This window comes from Python bivittatus, unplaced genomic scaffold, assembly GCF_059951505.1.
Source record: "Python bivittatus isolate LINGU-HERP-01145 unplaced genomic scaffold, Pbiv_v1 ctg000570_np1212, whole genome shotgun sequence".
Classification (NCBI taxonomy): Eukaryota; Metazoa; Chordata; class Lepidosauria; order Squamata; family Pythonidae; genus Python; species Python bivittatus.
Window position 1 is genome coordinate 25,073,474 of NW_028277097.1, and position 23,551 is coordinate 25,097,024.

Genomic DNA, 23,551 nt, shown 5'->3' on the forward strand with positions numbered 1-23,551 from the left:
CGCCCGCCCGCCCGCCGCGGCTCCGCCTCCGACGGGCGGCCGCTGGCGGGCCGCAGAGAAGCCGAGCTCTCCGGAGGCCGAAGCCCGCGGCGTCCGGGGCGCCGCGCAGCTCGCCCGCCCGCCCGTCCGCGCGTCCCGTCCCGTCCCGCCCCGTCCGGCGCTCCGGCCGGCCCTGCCGCCCGGCCCGGCCCGGCGAGCCCCCGCCGGGCGGCCGCCCGTGGATGGCCTTGGGGCGCCGGCGGCGCTCCGGGCATGGAGTGGGAGAAGCTGCCCCGGCGGCCCGGGCTCTCCCTCCGGCTGGACGAGGCCGAGGGGGAGGCGCCGGGCCCGGGGGGCTGGCAGGCGGGCGGGCGCCTGCGGCCTTCCTCCTACCGGGCGCTGCGCAGCGCCGTCTCCACGCTGGCGCGCCTGGACGACTTCTACTGCGAGAAGATCGGCGCCGGCTTCTTCTCCGAGGTCTTCAAGGTGAGCGCCCCGCCCCGCCGCGCCGCGCCCCGCAGCCAGCGGCCCGGCGCCGGACCGACCGACGGACGGACGGCCGCCCCTCCCGGCGGGGGAGCGCCCCCCGTCGCAGCTCTCACGCCGCGGGCGAGCGGGGCTCGGCTCTGTTCACCGCCCGCAGCCTCCGGGGGACGCGGGAGCCGGGGGCGGGCCGCGGAGGGCGAAGGGCCGCGGTGGGCCCAGAGGCCGGGCCGGGTCCCTCCGGTGGGCCGGGCAGCCGTGCTGCGGGCGGGAGTCCCTGGCGCCCCGGCTGCCGCCGCCGCCGCCGCCGCCCGCGAAGGGAGCGCCGCCGCCTCGGCCGAAGCCCCAGCTTTGGGCTGCCGGTCAAGACGCCGCCGGCCGGAACCGCGGCTGCTGGAGACTCCCCGCCTTGGCGAGGAAGCGGCTGAGCTCTAGTAATTAGCAGTGTCGTCGTCGTCGTTGTTGTTGTTATTATTATTATTCGTGGATGGACAGGACTGAGGACTGTGCCAGCCGCTGTGCCTTGGGAGGCCTTGGCTGGGCGCGCTTCTGCAGGCGCTTTGGCTGTGGTGCCACTCGGCCCTCCTGCCCTTCCAGGGAGGGGCAGCTCTGCTGGACCCTAGAAGGCTGGCGCTGGAGGGGGCTCGGAGGCAAATTCATTCGCGCCCCCCCCATCTTTGGTGTAGGCCACGAAGTGACCGACCACCTTCTCCTGCTCTGCCTGCTCCGGAGTGAGGCTGCTGAGCCAAGGAGCCCTCAGCGGGGGCTGCATGCCAGGGAACCCTCTCCCCCATGCTTGCCCAGAACTTCTGTGCCCCCCGCCAAAGGGAAGGGGACTGTTGTTTGCCTGTTTGGTTGCTCAGCCTGGAACAGATGGCCTTAGTGTCAGCTTACGCTTACTGTTGGTGTAACCCTGTGCCCCTCTGGCCCTTGCCAGTGGCCTGGTCCTCTGTCCGGGTGCAGAGTTAACAAGGGGGATCTGCGTCCCAAGACAGCTGCTTAACAGTGTTGCCAGAGGCAAAGCCCTTGGCTGGCCGACTGGTGGGCAGACTGCCCGCTGTGGCTGGTCGGCCAAAGATACCTTGGTTTGAGGGGGCTCCCTGGACCAGGCTTGCCGTGTTCCTGGGTGGAGTGTGCTGAAGCCCCTGGCTTGGGCGGTTGCCCTGCTTGGCACCGCTGAGCTTGGCTGCACTGAGGACCCCAGTGGCTGGGGAAGCGCTGGAAGCCGTTGCCAGCTGCGAGAGGCGCAGGAGGATCGTCAAAACAGCAGGCTACCTGGTGCCAGGAGTGGGGGGCGTTCCCTTAGGTCAACTGAGCTGGGTGAAGGGGAGGCTGTGGGGCCAGGCGCACTCTGCTCTGGAGGGGGCCGTGGGCCCAGTACAGGCTGGGGCTCAGCCGGTTGGCCCGGGAAAGGTCTGAGTCCCCAGGTGGCTGCTCTTCCGGGCCGGAGCACCGAGAGGCCTCGGCTGGCGAGCCTGCCATCTCTCAGGGGGGCTGGCCCATCTCTGCTGGGGGCTGCGTCCCCCAACTCAGCAAAGGCAGGAGTGCAGACCGAGGCATGGGGCGTCTGGTCAGGGCGGGGAGGGGACCTGAGCGGAAGGGAAGGGGTTGGCTCCCCAGGCCCAGGGCTCCAGCCTCTTTCCAAGGAGGCTGGCGAGGGGCCCGGAGGCTTTGGCAGAAGGAAGGCCAGTCCGCTTGGAGGACTGGGGTCGAGGGGGTGGGGGGCGGAGTTCTTCTCCAAAGAGGCACTTCCCCAGGATCCTTGGGGGTTTGATGCTCGTTGGTTCTCCGGGCCCCCTGGAGAGAAGCCTGTCCTGTTGGCAGCAGGGAAGACGAAATCCGAGAGGTCTGGGTGGTCTCAAGGGGCTGCCTCTCTCCAGTCATGGGTGCCCCCCTTGGGCACGCTCCCACTCCTCTCGGTCCAGCGGTGTCACCTGCCGGGACCCGGGAAGCGGCCTTCTCTGAACGCCTCCCCAGAGATCCGTATCTGACTCCTGGAAAAGCCTTTCCCCGGCGTTGTGCAGTGGGGGGGTGAGCCTCTCTCGGGTTGTTTTACGTGGAAGTTGAGCGCTTTCTTCGGAAATGTGTGGTCCTTTCCGTTTCTCTGGCTTCGGTTGCTTTAGCACTGTGAGCCGCCCAAAGGCTTAGAGTCGGGCGGCCTCTACGCTGAACAGACAAGGACGTGGTGGCGCTCCTGGGTGCTTGGGGGGGGCTTCTGTTAGCCTGGCCAGCAGTGAGCAATGCAGGGATGGGGGTGTCCATCTTCCTTCCCCCTCTGGAACAAACCTTTCCAAGTCCTCCTCCGGCCTGGTGCGGTGGCTCTTTCCTGGGGAGGCATCGAGGGGACCCCGCCTTCCTCTCTGGGCCAGCCAGATGGCCCCTGGCCGCATCATTGGGGCAGCCCCTCCCCTACTGCTGGGCAGGAACCCAGACAGGGAGGTCAGTTTGGCTGCTCTGCCGGATCCTCCCTGGATCTCCCCCTTTGCAAGGACCCTCCTCGGCCCCTCCCTGAGCTGGCTCTTTTGCCTGGCCAGCCACCGTTGCTAGGAGACACCCTGCAGCCGCCTCCTGCTGCGCCAGGGGGCTGCCAGGGGCCTTCCGGCGGTTGACCAAGTGGCCGCTGCTGAATTCAGGTGGGGTGGGCTGAAAGGCCTTGGAATCCGGCAGCCCAGCGCTGGCCTGAGTTCGCGCGCACACTCTTAGCCGGGTCCGTTAAAGGCTGGTGGCTGCATTGGCACAGGATGCTGAGCTTGGTGGTGGCAGTCTTGGTTAGTGTTTTTGCTGGCGTTAGTGCCCCTTGCTGAGTGTGCTGTGAGAACCCAGTTTGTTTGGCTAGTTTCTAGTTTAATCAGAAAACGGGCTGATGCTCAGGAACCAAGTTGGGCGTGCTGTGCGAACGCAGCCCTGGGAACTTTGCTGCGGCTCCCAGGTTGGCCAGAAGGCCTGGAGTGCCAAGAGCGTGCAACCCCCTGGGGCCCTTTGGAGATGCACCTGCAGGCGCTGCAGCCCCCGCGCTGGCTGCGCGTGGCGCTTCCGCTCCGGCTGCGGCTGCAGGCCATGGCGGCTGAACCCCCACCAGCGCCGGCTGGGAAAAGGGCCTTCCCTGGGGGGCGGGGGCGGGAGGAGCCTTTGTTCCAAAGGGAAGCGTTATCTGTCAGGCCACAGCTTGCTCCGGGGAAGGGCCATGCACCCGAACTGGGGGGGCTGCAGCCTCTGGACAGGGACGTCTCGGCCTGCAATGTCTTGGGGAGCCCCCCGTGGGTCAGTGTTGGGGGTATCAGGGCAGGTGCTGATGCGTCTGGAAATGATCTGCCAAACCCTCCGGGGGAAGCCTGACAGCAAGGGGGGGCTGCCAGCAGGGCCTCAGCTTGGGACGCGGGCTCTGCATTCAGCCTGTGCAGGCCCAGGCCGGAGGCTGAGCTCTGTGTGTGTGTGTGTGTGTGTGTGTTGTGTGTGCGTGTGCGTGTGCGCACAGGCCGAGGAAAGGCCGCCAGCAGGGAGAGGCCTGGCTTGGTGCCTTGGACTGACTCATGGACTGGCTGGAATGGAAGCTTGCTGGGCGGGCCATGTGGGCAGGGGGCCTGGGAGGGAAGGGCTGGGCACCCTTGGGGAGCAGAGGGCTTGGGGGGGCATGGCTGCACTCCAACTGGCTGCCCTTGGAGGTGGGCAAGCAGCCTTATGGCGCTCAGCCCTAAGAATGTGCTTGGATCCAAGGCCGGGTGCCAGGGTGGGCATGGCACGCGGACAGGGCCGGGTGGCCCAGAGGGGCTGCTCTCAGCCTGGGGAGCCCGGTGGTGCCTGGGGGGCTGTCCTCCCTTGTATGGCTGGCTGGAGGCCTGGGATTGCCTGTGGACTGAAGGCAGTGGGGAAGGGGGATGGAGCCTGGCCCCCTGTCCTCCTTGGGTGCCTTCAGACCCCCTCCCAAGCGTGTTTACAGAGATCGCTTGGCTTCCGTCCTGCCTTTCCTCCAGGGCTTGCAGTGGCCAGATGGGCACTCCCTTCTCCAGTCCTTTCGGTGGAGTGGTCAGGCTGTGCTAGAGCAACCAGCCCCCCGCCCCAGGGGTCTCCTTGGGGAGGGGGACCAGGCAGCCAGGTCCCTGCTGGCACAGGGGCTCCAGACTGGACCTTTGCTGCTGCCTGGCCTGGGGGTTTGCCTCTGGGATGCTGGGCAGTGACTGGTATGGTGCTTTGCATTTGGGGCTGAGTGCCTCCTGGGCATGGGGGCTCTTCTGGCTTTGGGCAGGCAGAGGGCAGTGAGCCAAGCTGGCAAGCGGGCTGGGCTTCTCTCAGCTGAGTCGGAAGCCCATCTCCTTGATGGGGCTGCAGCCTGGGCAGAAGGGGGCTCACCTGGAGCCCCCAGACCTGGGAGCAGACCTGGGAGGGCCCTGAGGCTACCACTGCTGAATCTTGGGGCTGGGCCACTCCCAGCCTGCCTGCCTGTGACCCCCTCGGCTGGATTCTCTGCGAGTCACTTTCAGAGCACGTCCTGAACGGGCCGAATGGGCTGGATTCTTTCAACACGCAAGGCCGTGTTTCACCCACGTAGAGTGGAGTGTGTGGTGTGAACGTGCCTGGGTAAAAGCCAGGCGGGCAGATTCAGAGGGTCGGGACAGGGCAGTTTGGGAGGACTAAGAGTTCAGCAGCCCAGAGTCGCCTGCTATCAGAGCAGCGGTGGGTCCAGAGGGGCTGATCCCCATCATCTTCCTGGGACTGGGTCTGCCCCAGTGCTCTCTGGGGCCTGTTGGTGGGGGTCCTGCAGGCAGTGCCATCGCTGCGCCGGGGCTCCAGCCTTCCCCGGGCTGCCTTCTCCTGGCAGCAGCCGTTGGTCACTTCGGGGCAGCGATGCTTTGTGGTGGATCACGGGGTAGCAAGGCTGGCGTTCCCCAGGGCGTTCTCGCTTTTGCCCTGTAGGAATGCAAACCATGTGTCATTTTACGCCGGCTTCTGCCGCAGCAAACAAACAGGCAAAGACAGAGCTCTTCCAGCCATCTTAGAAATCTCAACCGGCAGGAAGGGGACCGTCCTCCTGTGGGGCCAGAATTGCTGATGGCCGAGTTCAGCTGCACTTCCCAACTTCTTCGGGGAGGAAGCTCTCCCAACGGCTTCTCTTCACGTCCTGCTCGGAGGGGCCTCGCTGGCACCTGGTGCCTCAGAGAGTTCAGGGGCGTTTTGCTCCCCTCCAGCCTGCCTGGCTGCTGGGCGGCTGTGTCGCAGGTCCTGCCAGCCTTGGTGGGATCAAGGGGTAGCTGCCAGTATCGGTGGCAGGGCGGTCGCTGTTGCAGAAGTGGGGCTGCATCTTCCCACCTGCTCTCTGCCCTCCTTGGCTAGAGCCTTGGTGAACCATTGGCGTGTCCTCGTTTCCTTCCTTCATCGTGCAGTTAGAGGCCTGACGCTTGGCTTGCGCAGGACAAGGCTGAAGCCCCATGTTGACACTGAACAGTCCACGTGATCTGGCTGTCCTCACTTGGGCTCAGAAGTCTGCAGAAGACGTAACCCGGTTTGGCTGCTGCACCGGGCCTCCAAATAGCCCGGCCTGGGAGCATTCTCGACCGGCTCCTTCCTACGGTGACCCACTCGGGGTTTCTTGGTTGGGAGCCGCAACATGTCCGCTCCACTGTGGCTGAGTTTTGCTGAGAGGACCGTCCCTGGGCACCAAGAGCCGTCCGCACTGGGCTGCACGGGCCACATGGGGGTCACTGCTGTCTCCTGGGATAAAGCTGCCTCAAGTCTCCTCCCGGCCTCACTGCGGGAGCCCTGCCTTGACCCACATCCCAGCCCAGGGGTTGGTCTGCTTGCCTGCGGCCTCCTAAAGGGGGGGGCGGCCTTCAGGTACAGCCACGGGGGTCCTGTCCGAAGGCCTCTCTGTGCACAGCTCCCAGGAAAGCTGAACCCCTGTGTTCCTCTCCGGCCCTGGGGAAGCTTCGGTTGCAGCCACGTGGCTTCCGGAATTTGGCAGCATTTGCCTGGCCTGGGGGGTGGGATGCAGAAAAATCCTGCCTCGGCTAGCCGGTCATTGGCTTGAGCGGACAGCCAGCACGAGAGACAAGGTGGACAAGCTCTTGCCCAGTTGCTCGCTGGAATGGCTGAGCCCTCCTCGTTCGATCCGAGACAGGCCCCTGGCCGGGCTCACGCAGTCTTGGATTGAGAGTAGTTTGGTGGTTGTGCAAACCACCTTAAATTGTGATGTGGGTGTGGGGTTTTTTTGGTTCGTTGGATGGGATCGCAGCAGTTGTCATTTGCCAGCTCTGTTTCAGGGCCGTGGTGCTGTGCAAACCTAGCCGTGGTTTTCCTGCCTGTAAAATGGGTAGGAGAGGTTGCTGTGGGCCGGGGTGGGGTGGCTCCAAACATTAAATGCACTCCAGGAAAGATGCAGGAGGGAAGGCCGAGTGCCGGGTCTCTTCTCCGCTTGGAGGTAGGCTCTGGGTTGGAAAAGCATCACGGAGGGAGGCGTCTGCTGGCCACGCTGCCCACTACGGCGGCAGTCCCTGGCATGCAGCGGACTCTGGGCCGGCCAGCACGGGCTCCAAAGGGAAGGCCTGCTGGAAGCGGGCCCTCTCAGCACTGGAGGCCCAGAAAGTGGGGGCGGTGATGAGGGGCTCCCCATGCGGCAGGGGTTCCCAGCCCTGCGGGGAACTTTGACCGGGCAGCCTCAAGCAAGATCTCAGGATGGAAGAGCTTCGTGGAAGGGGTGAGCCGTGAGTCTGGTGGGAGCGCTGCTTCTGGTGGGCCAGGCCTCGCAGGGGGCAGGAGGCGCTTGGCTTCCCTCCTTCAGAGGCCCTGCCTGTCCCTCTCCTATGGAGCGCCACCCCGCAGGGGCAGCTCCAGGGCAGCCAGAGGATGCTGACCCCAACTGGGCAACCTGAGCCGGGTGGTGTGACCCCGTCTGACCCCAGGGCCGCACCTGCCAGCGCAGCTTGGATGCTCAGCCTTGAACCCCACGGCCCCTCCTTGGGGGCCTGTGGCAGGTAGCTTAGGGGGCATCCTGAGGGTGGCCCAGGTGCTTCTCGCGCATGGGTGGGTTTCTTGAACAGCCCATCTGGGGGCCTGCCCCCCTCTTTGGCATGGAGGCCAGTCCTGGAGGGCAGAGTGCCCCCCTCTTTTGGGGAGAGAGGCAGCCGGAGGGCTCGAACAAGGAGAGGGTGCGCCCCCCGCACCTGCCTGCCATGAGGGGACCTCTCCGCTTGGGCTCCTCCCTGGCCTGTCCCCAGAGTGGGAGGCGGGGGTAGTCTGCAGCCCGGGAGGGACGGGGTGGGGGGAGCAGGCGCTGCGGAGGGAGGAAGACCATGGACTAAAAAGGGCAGGAATCCTCCCGCTGCAGAGCCCAGGAATTTGAGAGGGAGGCTCACGCGGGGGGGGCTGCTGGGCCTACCCGGGCAGCTGTTCAGCGGGCTGGCCAGCCAGCCGGCCTGCCCACCCACCCGGGGGGTGAGGGGCTGCAGGCTTCTCCCTGGGACGGTGGGGGCTGCTGCGGCGGCTGCAGCAGACTCGGCCTGCAGTGGGGGTCGTCTCCTGGCTGTGCTGGAGGGGAGGCCGCCAGGCCCCCACCAGCCCCCGGGAGGTCATCGCAGCAGTGGAGAGGCCCGTGTTCTGGCCTGGGGGCTTTCCCAGTTGCTCCCCCAGGCCTGTCCTGGCTGGTCCATGTTGAGGAAAGGCCTGACCTCAGCAGCGGGGAAAATGAACCCCAAAGTCCGGGCTCCAGGAGGCTGTGTCTGTTTTAATACTGTTATGGTTTTATTGTACGCCGCCCTGAGTCATGTTCTGTGAGGCGGCCGGCCACGTAAACATGGTTTATAAATAAGTAACTAAACGGGCTGCTTTTAGCCCCCAAACCTGTCAGCAGCCTGCCGGGGCTTTTCCCCTCTGCACAACGAACCTGGGGAGTGCCTGCATGATCTTGTGCCTGGTCACTGCGGCGCTGTTGATGCAGCAGCTCAGAGGCGCCAAGGGGGGGTTGCTGGAGTTGGCTTTGGGGTCGCCTCCGCCTGATAGCCTCGGGGCAGCAGAGGCCCCCGGCCCTGAAAGAGAGAGATGGTGCCACCCTGGGCAAGTGCCCCTTTGCCAGGTTGGTGGCAGCGTTGGGGGAATGGACTTCTGAGCATTCACTTGGCCTGCCCCTCCTTTTCCTGCCCCAGTAGCCCCTTGTTTGGGGATTGGCACGGGCAGGGTGCTAGAAGCTGTACAGATACGCCTGACCGCATATCCAACAGGAGGCCACTCCAGGGTCCCTGAAGGAAGAGAGGTGGGTAGCGTGGAGGGCCGGCGCAGGAGTTATAGGGCGGAGGGATCTTCTGCAGCATCTTTTAATCTTTGTGAGCCTCCTGATGTCCCCACAGAAGTCCACAGAGGTTGCATGGCCAGCTTTCTGAGGTAGCTTGGCCGGCCCTATAGCCTGTCCGCGCTCTGCCCTGACCTTCCGTTTGCAAGCCTGCAGGCAGGGAATGCGGCGTTCTTCATCTCTGTACGGCATCAGACGGTGGTTGGTGCAAGAGTAATAAATCAATAAAAAATACACCTGCTCAGCAATTTCCAGTTCAAATCTGCAATTATGTTAGAATATGGGAAGCCTTTGGAACGAGGAAGGCCAGGGAGAAGCCATCGAGATGGGGGAGTGGAGGGCATTCGTGCTTAACGGCGAGTCCCACGCTGCGTTTCCTGGGTTCCCCTCCTTCCTGCTGACCCCCTTTTACTCTGTACATCCCTAACCTTGGACTCTTTGGCCCCTCCTAGGGAGGTCCTCTACGTCCCTGAATCTCACCCATTGGCAATTCCAGGGAGGGGCTCCAGCAGGACAGTGGCAGGGGGGCACGGCTGCTTGTTTAGGTGTCTCTGAAAGCTATTTGGCTGGACTGTTTAGAGCAGTGTTTCTCAACCGTGGCAGCCTGAAGATGTGTGGACTTCAACTCCCAGAACTTCTGGGAGTTGAAGTCCACACATCTTCAAGCTGCCACGGTTGAGAAACTTTAGTTTAGAGGCACTTGGCGGGTGGCTGTGGATGAATGGGGCGGGGGGGAATTGACACCATGCTCTCAAGTAGTTCCAAAGCTTTGGGTCTCTGTGTCTGTCTGGCTGTTTTGGTAGCTCTGGCTGATTCAGAAGCCGGCACTCGCTACTCCCTCGGTGCGTTGGGCTTCTGTTCCTATGATTCCCAGCCTATGGTCAGATTGGGGGGGCATTTGAGGTGTTAGGTTCAGCGTGTCTGGCAGCTGGAAGAGCAACGCTGCCCAGGGCCTTTTGGGACTGACTTAGGAGCCACGATGGCCACAGGGTGTTGGGGCCGGTTCCATGGGATGCCAGCCAGGCAGGGCTCAGGGCTTCCCCTCTGCTCCAGCTGTGGGACTGGCGTGACACCCGGGGTACCCCTGCTGGAGTTAATGGCCGGCTGTCCCTACAGGTGAGGCATCGTCAGTCGGGGCAGGTCCTGGTGCTGAAGATGAATAAGCTGACCAGCAACCGTGGGAACATGCTGCGCGAGGTGCAGCTGATGAACCGGCTCTCCCACCCCAACATCCTCCGGTAAGAGGGGGCATGGCAGGCTCTGGTGGTCCCCTGCCCGGGAAGAGAGGAGGCAGCTGTGAGGGAAGGTTGAGCCTATCTGGGAACATGGCGGTGGGAGCAGGACTCTTACAGAACGATCCTGCAGCAAGGGGAGATGCTAGGCTGGCGGGCGTGAATCTCGGTCCCTTTTGGGAAGGGCTAGGCATAAATATTCAAAGGGTCTGGTGGAAGAAGGGCTGGAAGGGTCAACCACATCGTCCCGGCCCCTTCCTGCTGGGGGTCCCCTGGTCCCACCCAGAATGGGGAGGGGAAGCCATCCTCTTTGGAATCGCCGCCCACAGTGCTTTGGTTCCTTGTGCACGGAGCACCCTCTTTCCTCTGGCAGGCTGGGGAGGGGTCAGCATCGCGCCCGGGGTCCATGGCAGAGCAGGGACTTGGTCCTGCTCCTTTTTCTCCAGGGTTGGTGGTGACCGAGGGAAGCTCCCAGGAGGCCTGAGGGACTGTGAGGAGTGGTCTCACTCCTGATCTGCTTCTCTCTCTCTGCCCAGGTTCATGGGGGTCTGCGTTCACCAGGGCCAGCTGCACGCGCTGACAGAGGTGGGAGTCACGTGCCTGTTGTGGGGCTGGGGGCATTGAGGGAGGGCTGAGGGCCCGGCTCTTCTGGAGGGCAGAGGGCCCCGCAACCTGTTTGTCTGTCTCTCCCACAGTACATTAATGGGGGAAACCTGGAGCAGCTGCTCGACAGCCCCGCCCCCCTCCCCTGGCCCGTCCGCATCAAGCTGGCCCTGGACATTGCCCGTGGGCTGTGCTACCTCCACAGCAAGGGCATCTTCCACCGTGACCTGACTTCCAAGGTAGGGGGAGAGGCTCTGCTGCGTTCCCCTCTGCCCGTGCCTCAAAGTGGGCAGAGGATGCCAGCTGGGGAATTCCCAACTTGATCCAGGGCGAGTGGTGAGGCAGCTTAACAGCAGGAGTGGTGCTGACCGGGGACAAGGCGGGCTTTGAAGGGCCTCCCTGGAAGGACGGGCTGCAGAAAGAAAGAGCAGCTCCCACCACGGGGTCCCGAGGAAGAGACAAGCGAGAGCGCTGCCAAGATGGCCACAGCTCAATCAAGGTGTCTGCCGGGGCTGTGTGTGAGAGGAATCCACGCCAGGCTGGCAGCAGACCCCTCCCCACGCCTCTTGCACGCATTTGGTTTCCTTGCAGCGGGGGTGGGGGGCTGGAGGCCAAAGAGGGTTCCCTCCCTGTGGGTTTTTTTCTCGTTCGGAGGCATCGCTGGTTGCCAGGGAGCGATCAGCCTGGGGTGGGGATGGCTGGTTGGCCCTGGCATCTGGGCCCTTTCAGGGCTGCTTGACTTTGGCTCCAGCTCTGAGGCCCTGCCAGGCATCCCCCCTGCACTAACAGCCCCTCCTTGAAGGAGTCAGCAAAGTAGGAAAGAGCTTTACTGCAGCTGGGAGGAGGCGCATCTGTGCAGAGGATCAGCTGCAAGATGGCCCAGGATGAGGAGTTCACACAGCTGGCTGCAGGGCTCACTTAAAAACCAGCGCAGGCTGCTTTGGATTAAAACTGCCTGCTCAGAGTCTCTGGAGCGGACTTGGGTGAGGGCTTCCGCAGCGCCCTAACGCAGGGAACCCCACTGCGTTGGCTGCCAGCTCGGATCTGCCTTTCCAGGGGTCAGAGAATGCGTAGCAGAGTTTCTTGGCCCTGCCTGGGGCCGTGGGGAAGGGGCCCCCCTGCAGGGCTAGGGGAGCCTTTGCTGTGACCCACCCCCAAGACCGCTCCCTATTCCCTTGGGGGGAGCTGGGCAGAGACGCTCCGTCCTGCGAACTGCCTTTTACCTTGAGCGGCCTCAGTCTTCCCTCTCTCACCCCACAAGAACTGCCTGGTCAGGTGTGAGGATAACGGCTACACGGCAGTCGTGGGCGACTTTGGCCTGGCGGAGAAGATTCCCACCTACAGGTGAGTGAGGCTGCTGCTCCTTCTGCCCCCCGCCCCCACCAGCCCTGCTCGCATTCACCCCAGCCTCTCCTCCTTCCAGCGAGGGCAGCGAGAAAGAGCCCCTGGCTGTGGTGGGCTCTCCCTACTGGATGGCCCCCGAGGTTCTGCGTGGGGAGCTGTACAACGAGAAGGTAAGGCCTGGGGAGAGGGGCCGAGGGCAAGCCCAATGCTCGGTGTCAGCGGGAGGAGGACGAGGGTGCGTGGCCCAGTTCTGCCTGGCACCCCAGCTCCAGGGCTCCCCTCTGCCCCCCCAGCCCTCCGAGACCTCCTCACCGCTCTCTCCTCCAGGCGGACGTCTTTGCCTATGGCATCATCTTGTGCGAGACGATTGCCCGTGTGCCGGCCGACCCCGACTACCTGCCTCGCACTGAGGTAAGCTCCCCCCACTCGCGCCCGTCTGCAGCCCCGGCTCTGCCAACCCTGGCAAGAGGCAAGACCTCAGGGGAGGACCAGGGGCCCCTTGGGGCTGGGTCTGCTCCCAGCCAGTTGCACGGGAAAGCTGAAAAGTGAGTGGTACAAAACGGGCAGATGAAGCTCCCATGGCCAGGCTGGCTGATGAGGCAGGTGGGCAGAGGAGGAGCCCGTCCTGCAGCAGAGTCCTCCTTCCTCCTGGGAGGAGGAGCTCAGCAGAGGGCTGGAGTGCAAGGAGGGGGGGTGCTTTTCCCCCCAGCTGTGAGAGCCCCTCCCTAGCTCTCCAAGGGGCTCAGTCAGTTTGTGAAAGGTCTGTGATTCCTTGGCAAGCGATCAGAGTTGAAGGGGTGGGAGGGTGAACTAATGCAGCCGTGAGGAGCCTTGCGCCCGCGCTCAGCCCAGCTCCGTTTGGCTCCACTGACGGTTGGTGTCAGCAGTCCCCAAGGACCAGGGAGCATCGTCAGTTTTACAGGCCGGCCAGCTTTGCACCAGAGCTAAACCAGGCCGGTTACAGAGCTCCCAGTGGCATTTACACAATGTGCCCTTGTGACTTAGATGTCACATGAACCCAGCATGTCTGGTTAGCTTATGGATCAGTGGATTGTGTGGGTTAATCGAACCAGCAGGTTTACACACCGTGTGAACCCCGTGCGTGTGTCAGGGCCAGATTGCTTGGCCACAGGGCGGTGGGCAAACCCCCCCCCATCCATGAGGTGGGGTCGTAGGTCCCGGCATTTAGCTTGACTGGGGATTCTGGAGGCTGCAGGAGGCTTAAATGTGTCACTTGCCTGCATGGTGGTTACATCTCTTGCAGTCGATTTATTCTTTGCCTCTCAGAGTGCTAAATGACATGGAACAATTGCTAAAACCTGGCCGTGATCCTAAAATGGTCCCCTTTAAAAGCCCCTAAGAACCGCTGGCTGCCCTCAAATGGACGAGGCCTTCTTCCCTCTGGAGGAGCTGGTCCCTCCCCTGCCCGGCTGCTTCTCGGAGGCCTTTTCCTGCATCAGCTGCTTGCTTGCATGCCAGGTTGTATCCTGGAGGCCTCTGGGCCCCAGGCACCCGTTATGGCTGCTGCCTCCTGGCACACCCGGCGGAGGAGCCTCTGCCTTCAGGGCCGGGTTCTGGGGCGGGAGGCAGGCCAGGGCAGGGCTGGTCCTTGCTGGGCGAGCTTCCTTCACTTTGGCGGCTCAAGCAAGTGCCTGGTGCTGCCAGCCTATTGCAGCATGAACCTCCCTTCCGCAGCCTGACCTACCCCGTTCAGCTGGAAGGGCGGCAGCCAGCCAGCCTTGTCGTTGGTGGCCCCCCTGGCTGGGCATCCTGCGCTGTGCTCCCCACAGAAGTTGGGAAGGGCTGCCGTAGGCCTGGAGCAGGGATGTGAGTGGAGCCCCCCCCCGCGCCTGGTGCAGACTCCGTCCATGCTCAGGTGCCTCGGGCTGCTGCTGCACAGTCTCGGGGCTGCCACTGGCTCAGCAAATGACGGCTGGAACGGAGCTCTCTTGCTGCTGCCCACCCCCCGAGGCTGCTGTGGCCCACCCTGGGCTGAGCTGGGGCAGGTGGCCGCCTTCCACCAGCCCCTGATCTGGACAGGGGCACATGGCTTCCCCAGGGCAGAGTTTCTGCCTGGCCCCGTGGCATCCACCGTTGGTGCCCCCCCCCCCGCTTTTCTTAGCCGAAGAAGGAACAGGAGAGCTGGCGCTTCCCCCAGCAGGGCTGGGTTCCCACAATCTGTTAAAGCCCAACCCTGGGCTAACAAGCCACAATTGCCTGGTTTCTCCCACAGACTTCCCAACCCCAGTTTATCTAGCCTGATGTGTGGTAGGAATCAGCCTGCCAGGCCACGATCCTGAGGCTCCAGCATGGGAAGAGGGTGGCTAGAGCTGGAGCAGAGAAGCCAGACCCTCTTTTTATTTATTTGGAAAACTATCCGCTATATTCAAAATACTCTCAAGACAGTTTAGAGCTCCAGGATGCCCTCGGTTGAACGGACCACAGCTTAGTGGACTTCGGGTGCCGCTGTCCGCGCAACATGTCCACCTGCCATTTTACACACGTGTCATATGCACAAACTCTGTAGAACCCCTTTGGGATTTAATGGAAATTCTGCCTTGATGGACGTTGTTCCCCCGGCTAGTCTGTTAATCTGAGGGTTGAATGTATTTCTTTTAAATGCATTTAAAATCCAGCATTGATCTGTGAAAGCAAAGGAATCACAAAAGCAGAGGGAGCCGCAGGAAGCAAACCCTGAGGGGCCCTTGGGAGGGTCTGGCCAGCTCTCAGGCCCCTGCCTGGGGCAAAGGACCTTCTCCTGCACCTCCCCGGAGACAGGCTCTCGCTCCATCGGTGCTGGGACTGGGATGGCCGTGCCTGCCTGCTCCTGGGCTTACTCAGAAGGCGAGACGCCCGCAAGCCTGGCGCCAGGAGCCACGGGGGGCGGGAAGGGCGGCTGGAGCAGGAAAGGCTTCCCAAGCAGAGCGACTCCGTGGCGCGCCTCAAGGGAAAGTCGGAACGGGGGGGGCATCTTTCCCAGCCCCCTCCGTCCCTTCACCCTGTCCCTCCGCAGGACTTCGGGCTCGACGTGGCTGCGTTCTGCGACCTGGTGGGAGCCGACTGTCCGGCAGCTTTTCTCCATCTGGCCTTCCACTGCTGCAAGGTGGGTGCTGGTGCTCCCTCCCCGCCCTCAGAGCTGCCCTCCAGGAAGGTGGGGTGCTGCTGGAGCCGGGATAGGAGAGGAGCCCTGGAGGATGCGTCCCAGGGAGGCCCCCCTGCAAACCTGCTGGTTCCGCTGTGGGAGCGGGAATGACTGGTTCTCGCAAGGGCGCAGGCGGCGGAGCTGTGGGCATTGCCCCCTTGGGCGGTGCGAAGTTTGCAGGGAATTCTTCGGCGTCACACGGCCTGCCTGGAGGGGGTTTCCTGAGGATACTAGGTGGGGGGAGGCCTGCTCTGCTCCACGACCAAAGGCAGAATACTAAGGCCACACCAAATAAGAAAGTCCGGCGCGACTGAGACCAGCTGGCGGGCCGGTCCCAGACGCGCACTGGGCCGTCGTGCATAAAGCGGCCTGCAGCTCCCTGCGGGATGCAAAAGAGACGAGCCGCCACGTGCGCTTTCCTTCTCCTGCCCTCCAGATGGAGCCCACGGCCCGGCCCTCCTTCCTGGAGATCGCCCAGCGCCTGGAGGCGATGCTGACCGCGGGAGACCCCGGCCCACCCCTGCTGAACGATGGGACCAGCGTCCCTGCGAACCCGGCGGCCACGCTGAACAACGGTAGCCCAACCCAAGGCAGAGGTTCCAGTGCAGGGGTGGGGATGGGGCACGATCTGGGGATTGTTGCCACCCTTTAAAAGCATCGGTTGCGTGGCTGGTGGTTTTGTTTTGGTTTTTTTTTTTGAGTTGAGATTGCATGGATTGCCTTGGATGCCGGAAGGGGGCGATGGTGGTGACCCCCTTTACAGAAAGCTGATGGGCACCGGATCTCCCTGCGCCCCACGCTGGTCCTGGGTTGGGGGCAGATGCAGGCTTTTCTCCTGGCCGCCTGCCCCTGAGCACGGGAGGGCAGGAATGTGCACAATTTTCCATGTGTGCTGGTGCCCCCAGCCCTTTGGAACGCAGCACAGCCAAGCTGGTAGCTGTTCCCCGGACTAGATTCAGCTTCCACAGCACGCAGGGTGCCCCAGGGTGCAACTCCGGGCTTCCTCCGACACGTGCCTCTTTGCTTTTACATCCAGGTCAAGCGGCCAAGCAGCTCCCCTTCCCCAACGCCCTGCCCGGCCAACAGCTCTTGACCCCGGAGCAGCACCTCTCCCGCAGCCAGTCGGACGTGTTTCCCCCTCGGTCACCCGCCTTGCCTCGTGCCCAGGACACTCCACAACGAGTCAATCCCTTCTCCCAGCGCCAGGACCTCAAGGGGGGCAGGATCAAGCTCTTCGACACGCCCAGCAAGTCCTTGATCTCCCTGACCTTCAACCTTCCGCCCCCCTCGCCTCTTCCGCCTGGCACCCCGATTACGCCAGAGCCGGCCGTGGAGATGCAGTGCAGCTTTGCTGAACCCATCGCCATCCTGCGGAGGTGCCACTCGCTGCCGGCCTCCCCAGAGCTGCCTTGCCGAGGGCAGCCACCCCGCAGCCCCCTCCAGACCCTGGACCGTGCCAGCCCAGAACCCCCCGGTTCCCCTGCCGGTGAGCTGATGGACTGCAGTCCGGACAGCCCGGGCCCAGCCTCCACTATCCCAGTGCCCGCCCTGAGCAACGGCAGCTTCATCAACACGGCCGTGTCGGCAGCCCAGCCCTGGTCCCCCAATGGGCTGCTCCTGAACAATAACAGCAAGCCGCATGGCTGGGCCGGGGGCTTCTCCGAGTTGAGCGTGCCCCCCACAGTGGATGGGGTGCAGACGGCGCGCCCGGGGGCGGCCCTGCCCCTGAGCACTTCCAGCAGCAGCTGCGTGATGGAGCAGGACGAAGTGCTGGCCTGCCCTGCCTGCTGCCTGGGCCCGTTCAGGTTCAGCTTCTCCTCTGTCTGCCACCGGCCGGCCGCCAGCACCCCCCGCTACCAGAACCTGAACTGCGAGGCCAGGAGCCTGCAGTGCCCAGAGAGGCACCCGCAGCACTGCAAGGCCCTGGCGCCAGGCTTGCCAGAGCCCAGCCTCAAGTTGCCGGAAGCGCAGTCCTGAGTCTGGCCTGCGGCCGAGGAGCGCCTTGGATCCGCCTGGGACTCTCAGCTGCCCTTCGGACCTCGGGGAGCTGGCGCGGGCCGAGGCGGTTGGCGCTCCGCTGCCGGGGCCGGCAGGACGAGGCTGCACCCGGGTGCCAACCCTGTTTGGCTGCCGCTGTGGGAAAGCGGGAGGCAGCCCTCATCCCCCGCCTGGTTTCGGTGCAATAACGGGTGGCTTTCTGCTCTCCCCAGGCTGGCCCCGTGGCAGGCTCGAAGCAGACTCAGCCCCAGCTCCTTGGGGCTTGCCTCCTGGGCCGGTTTGGCCCAGCACTTAGGTCTAACCTCTGCGCAGGTGGGTGGTACCCCTCCAGCATGGGAGGGGGCAGAGGGGCAGAGCGGTGGGGTGTACGCAGGGCATGGGGCTCCGAAGCAGGGCCGGGATGGAAGTGACTGGCTTGTGTCACGATTGTGAGGCTGGGAAGCGAAGGCACGCGCTCCTTCTGCCACCTGGGAGGGACGGGCATGCCCTTGGTACGGTGCTGTGGGGTATGTTGGACGGATGGGTGGGGAGGTAGCCAGCCTGTATTCCTACCCCGTCTGCTCCCCTCCTGCCCTGTGCAATAACGGTTCAGTGTGGGTGTGCTGCTCTTCCGGGCCCTTCTCTCCTCAGTGCACTAATGGAGGAGAAAACGCCGCCGCATTTTTAATAACGGAAAATACTTGTTAATATATTCAGCTTATTTAATGTGTTGAAAAAATAAAACCTGATGTCAGTCCCACTGTTCTAGCCTAGAGTGGTCTTTGCTGAGAAGTCAGAAGATGAGAAACAGGGAATCCCATCTTGGACTGGCAAATTGGGGTGGGGCGGGGCGGGGGGGCAGTTCTCTCTCTCGGATTGTGGCACTGTCCCCAAACCCCATAAAGGGTTGTTGCATCTGCTTGGATTCTGTGCATTTCTGGGGTGGGAAATGGTTCCAGAAAACCAAAATGGAAGGGGACAGCAACTTGGAAAAGTCAGCTACAAAGAAGAAGAAAAAAATATCTTCTGAAAATTGGTCTTATTCTGTGTGATACGTGACTTGTAGATTAGGGGCCGCGTACATGTAAAGAAGAACAAAGAATAAAAGGGAATTATATTGTGAAATATTTTTCTTCAAAAAATCTGTGGAATAGGATAAGTATATATATGCTCTGAACAGTTTAATAGACGTACAGATTAATTTCTAGTGATATTTCAGAATGCACTAATGGAAATTAAAAGCCACAGAAAACTTACTGTACTCTAGGGAAAAGTCGGAATACATCCACTGGTCTTCGCTTTATCCTTTCAAATAACAGAACAAGGGGAGTGTTTTTCTTGCCTCCGTTTGGGATGCAAAATCAAACATGTATAGCTTTCAGCGTGAAGTTCCCCGCTGCTGCGAATGCCGTAGCAGCTGTGTGAGGGAAGGCTTCCAGGGGCCAAAAGACGTTCAGCCTGCCTTAATGCCAACGCCTCCAGCCGCAGGCAAGGAGGGAACCTTTGCAGAGCACGTGGCTGATGGGTGAGCTCTTTGGAAAGATGAGCCACCCTGACTGGGGGGTCCCTTCAACAGAAGCGGCACGGACCCACGGAGCATTTGCAGAAGGGCGGGTGTCCACCACTGGGTCCCCGAGGAGCCTGTGTCATGCCACGCCTGGGATGACATCTTTGGTAACGCTCCCAAAACGACTCCTCGTTTCCTCTCTCTAGCCCACCCGGAAGAAAGCGGCCTGTTCGGGGGGTCTGCTGCTCATTGGTGCTGCCAGCTCCCATCTGCTCCTTCCTCTCTGCCTTCACCTGCAGCAGACTCAGCAGCAGACGAAGCCACCTGGACCAACGCCGAGCCCGTTGTGTGCTTGGCAGAGGGGGAGGAGAGTCGTGACTGGAGGGCAGGGTCCCAGTGATGCGCCCTCCACCAAGGCGTTGCTTTGACTCCCACCCGTGCAGGGAGCCGAGGCGTCTGAGAGGTCACGACTTGTTCAATAGCATACAAGAAAAAGGAGGACGTCTGTCTGGCGCAGGTGGCTGTATAGAGAGTGTGCATGTAACATAAACTCAGCTGAAGGCAACAGGGACGGGTGAATGTGTGGTGAAACAAGAAGAGACAAGGTCAAGAATAAATGGGTGCTAAAGAAAGGAACCCGCTAACACATAAGAAAGCGGGTGACCCAGAACAAAGACAATTTGAGATGGTTTGGTCAGAAAGGGACAGTGAACAAGAATTTAAACTGCAAAACAAATCTGTGACGGAAAGATGAATGAACCAGAGGGGTCCTGCAGGAATCTCTGTTGTTCAACATTTTTATTAAGGACCTGGATAATGGAATTTATGGGCTGCATTTCAAATTTGCAGATGATCCAAAAGAGGGAGTTCTGGCCAACCCCAGGAAGACAGATTAAGCCTGCAATCTAATCTGGGCTTGTTAGCAGGCTGGCTGCAAGGAACAAGATGTCCTTTGACAGGGAAAAAAATTAAGGAGAAAATAGGGCACATGTACAAAGGTTTGGGGGGGGGCAGTCATGGCTTGAAAAGATTACACCCGAGAAGCACTTGGGAGTGGTCACTGACAACAAACGGAATGTGAAGCAGCTGTTAGAAGGGCTAGCACGGTTTTGAGCTGCATTAAGAAACATGTAAGAGACACATGAAGTCCTAGTCTTCTCTTGCTGCTCTGGCGAGACCACATCTGGAGGACTCTGTGTGATTCTGGGCATCACATTTTCAGAGGGACTTTGACAGGTTCAGAGGAAGGTGGCAAAGATGTGACAAGAACCTGCGGTCATGCCCGGAGAGGACAAGCTGAAGGAACCTGGGACGCTCAGTCTGGAGAAAAGAAGACTGACAGGAGACGTGTTCAGGAACATAAAAAGCCAATATGGGGAAGGTGATCTGGAACTATTTTCTGTTGCCAGAGAAAATGGAATCAGAAGTAACTGGTATAAGGTCCGTGCACCGGTAGAAGAGTCTCTCTATGGCAGCGGTGGGTTCTCCGTTTCCGGAGGCTTTAAGGAGAGGCCAGGCAGCAGCTCTCAGTGATGGTTTAACTGGTTTTCCTGACAATGCAGAGTTGGATGAGATGACCCTTGTGATCCCTTCCAGCTCCACAATTCCGTGACTCTATGGCAAAAGGGAAAAGACTTGAGAAAACCTAAGCTGGAACTGATGAGAACCTGAAAAAGAGGCGGGCGATGTGAGAAGTTTAAAGAACGAGGCAGTGCATGTTTGTGGAAGCCAGACTGGTTTGCAAGGATAGGAAGGTATGGAGCAGGACCATGCACGGTGCTTATGTAAGTCACATTTAGATATTTTTGTTTTCTGTCATCCCCTGCTTTTCTTTCCTTTCCTTTCCTTTCCTTTCCTTTCCTTTCCTTTCCTTTCCTTTCCTTTCCTTTCCTTTCCTTTCCTTTCCTTTCCTTTCCTTTCCTTTCCTTTCCTTTCCTTTCCTTTTTCTTCCCTTGGCATAACGTGGCTTTCCTCCAAAAGGAGTAACGTGATAGGGAGAGAAGTGCAAGGGAACACAAGAACACCCTGCCAGGCAACTGTAGGCACAGCCTTTCTCGCCCCCTTTTGCCCACCGCCTTCTACTCAGTTCTTTTCTTTCGGTTCAGCATCTCGAGCCTCCTGGTGTTAAAGTGGTTACAGAAGTCCTGGGAAGAAGGGCGGAGGAAGCTGAGGCTCTGCCGCTCAGGGCAGGCTTTGCCATCCCGGCACCCGACAGGAGGAATCCCACTCCCACTGAAATACGTCCAGGATGGCAGCGCCGTGAATCTCAGGCCCGCGGCTCTCCTGGCGAGGGAGGTCCTGCTCCCTCGGGTTTCCACCCACAGGCCTCGGTCTTGCCCTCAGCTTGCACTTTCCGCCCAATGGCCTTTCGGACCTTTGAAGACAGCTGCCTGGTCCCCCTTAGCCCGCCCCGCAGGAAGGCTCGGGACGGTGCGTGTTTTAGAGAAGGTCTCTTTTACCCACCCTTTGTCTGGAAAGGGTCCTCTTGTTTTGTGGACATCAGTCTGGCCAGTTCAAAGTTCCATCTCTCTGAGGCATGAGGGTTTCTTGGGAGCTTGGAAAACCAAGATCATCTGAGCAACCAGGACAATCCTGGGCAAGATGGAGCGATGCTGTGATGGCACCCTAGGGCAATGGTTTCAAGATAGGATAGGATAGCGGGCTGTCATGGTGTGCTCAACCTCCATCCAGACTGAGCGTACAGGAAACACATGCATATTTTCTCCTTATCTCCCAGCCCTACATAATACAGCTTCTGCTTAACCCAGAAGCTGCTCTTGTGTTTGAGTATTGATGCCCCCCCCCCCGGATTTTCCCAGCAGGATCATCTCCAGTTCCTATTTTAATCAACTCTTGTTGCCAAATCTTCCACCAGCAAAGTGGCTCTAAATTACTATTTCCCTGCCTTCTGTATTAGCTAATAAGAAAAAATAAAAATAAAAATCCCAGCTCCATTTGTGAATTTTGAACAGCTTTACTTATATCATTAGGAAGCAGAGACACACAGGCACAATGGTAACTTCAAATGACTCTCAGCAATTGAACTCAATGGGTGAATCAATATCCTGCAGGCAGGAGAGCTCCCAGTTAACAATCCTGTCTCACCAAGAACAAGCTGAGCAGCCTCCTTAAAGATCTAGTGCATTTCAAAAACGCAAGCTATTCTTAAACGACCCAGCTTTCTCCCCACCACACCCTCACCCCTTGGCAAATGTGCCCCCTCTGACTGTCTTTGTAGAGAGCCTTGTGTAGGATCCTGCTCTCCCTCCCTACTTCTGGACTAGCCCTCGCATCTGCTTCTCAGCTCTCTGCTTCTCCAAAGCTCCCCCAGCCGATTCACAGGGCAACTTCTCTGCTGGTGAAACTTACCAGCCTCTCTCTAGGCACCTCGGCCAGCCGATCTCTTCAGTCCTTTACATGGCCCAAGCTCCCTGTCTCTTGCTACCTGCAGGGCGTGAAACCGCAGCTGGGCCAACTGCTGCAGGAAGAGAATGCTTGGTCTTTCTCCCATCACTGCTTGCTTGCCCATCAGCAGTCTTTTGGAGAGCAGGCTTCCCACTCGACTGGTTCCCAACATCTTTCCTTTGTTCTTTCTTCTTCCTCTTCTCCTTCTTTGGTCTTTATGCACCCAAACTGTGGGGTTTTATAGGCTCCTGACCTAGCACTCTCCAGTCTCTCTCCCTCCCACCTCCTGACTAACTTAGGAGCTGGTTGAAGTGTAACCTGGGCGCCAGAAAGTCTCTAGGTCCCTCAGTCTCTACAGTAGGTCCTATTTCCTACATCCTGCAATTCAATTTAGCCTAACACACAAGCTTACATCAATTTTCCTGCAACCAGTGGGTTGCATTAACATGTCATGAGCCACTGACCCAAACCCAAGTCTGTTTCTTCAGAACCATAGGTCATTACATCCAATTTGGAATTCCTTAAACTGCAGAAAATGCTAGGGTACAAAAAGGGTACACTGGCTTAAATGTGGAGTTGGGGTGTTTTAGGGAGAAAGTGTTTCCTGTTATGACCTACATCAGTCTTTTCCCCAAACTGGCACCTTCCAAATGTGTTGAGACAACAGCGGGCAGCATTCCCAGCCAATATAACCAAAAGCCAGTGTGCCAACTCCCTAATTTAGGATAGCTAAAGCATCTGGTATGTTGATTCCCATGCTGAGAGACCCCAATAAATGGAATTCATTTTTTGCTTCTGAAGAAAGTCTCTCTGACATAATCCCGATTATCCAGTAGCGCGACTGTTGAAAAATAGACTACGCCTTCTCCGTTCCACAAGGGTCATCAGGAAGGTGGGTTTAGCTGCTAGATCATTTTTTAATTGCTGACAAGACATCAGCAACTGTCAGTCTTGCCAAAGAGGGTGGCTTTCAATTATTCTCCTCCATAAAAAACAAAGAAGAAAGAGAAAGAAAAAGACTTGGTGAAGGAGCAAGTAAGGCTCTGCCTACCAACATTCAGGCAGGAAGTCCAGATGCCTCTCCAAGTATCCTCAACCACAATATGTTGTGAATTTATGCTAAAATCCAAAGTCTTATTCAAGCATATAATAATTCGTAACTCATTTAGCTAGTCTGCTTGTATTGATTTTTTGGGAATTCTATGAGTGTTTGTAGCTTCCCATGTTCTTCCTGTATATCCCTTTTCCAATAAATTAATTTGCATATCTAGGGATTTGGCTTTGTTGATTTAATAAGATTTTTCTCTTTAAAGCCTTCCTCATATGCAAGGCTGGACATTTTCCCAGGTCTCCACTGTATTTCGAGATTGGCACCAGGGTTCTCAGCTCCTTTATTGCTGGGTTTTGGGCCAGAAGGTCTACAGAACCCTTCTCTCGGTTTTTTTCGGGGCTGTCAGAGAAGTCCTTGGCTGAGACCAAAATACTCCCCGGATGGGCAAACTAGGAGGTGCCAGGAGTTCAGCCTGATGGCTGGTGGCTGTGCATAATTCTCTGTCAGAGTCTGCACGCTCAGTCCCCAATTCCAGTAAATCTCCTGGAGCCGG

The 23,551-nt window shown here is 59.9% G+C and overlaps 1 protein-coding gene across 2 annotated transcripts; it reads left to right on the top strand.

Annotated features, from left to right (window-relative positions):
• TESK1 (testis associated actin remodelling kinase 1) lies at window positions 1-17,795 on the top strand. 2 transcript variants are annotated; one of them, XM_088152615.1, is made up of 10 exons: window positions 1-465; window positions 9,854-9,975; window positions 10,506-10,554; window positions 10,665-10,811; window positions 11,834-11,916; window positions 11,996-12,086; window positions 12,244-12,327; window positions 14,930-15,019; window positions 15,495-15,633; window positions 16,095-17,795. In XM_088152615.1, exons 1-10 carry the CDS (start codon window positions 253-255, stop codon window positions 17,033-17,035), a joined length of 1,959 nt encoding a protein of 652 aa, XP_088008741.1. In that variant the 5' UTR covers window positions 1-252; the 3' UTR covers window positions 17,036-17,795. The 2 variants fall into 2 exon arrangements, with proteins under 2 accessions (XP_088008741.1, XP_088008742.1); XM_088152616.1 differs by lacking the exon at window positions 1-465 and adding an exon at window positions 522-896.
• Window positions 17,796-23,551: the final 5,756 nt, after the last annotated feature.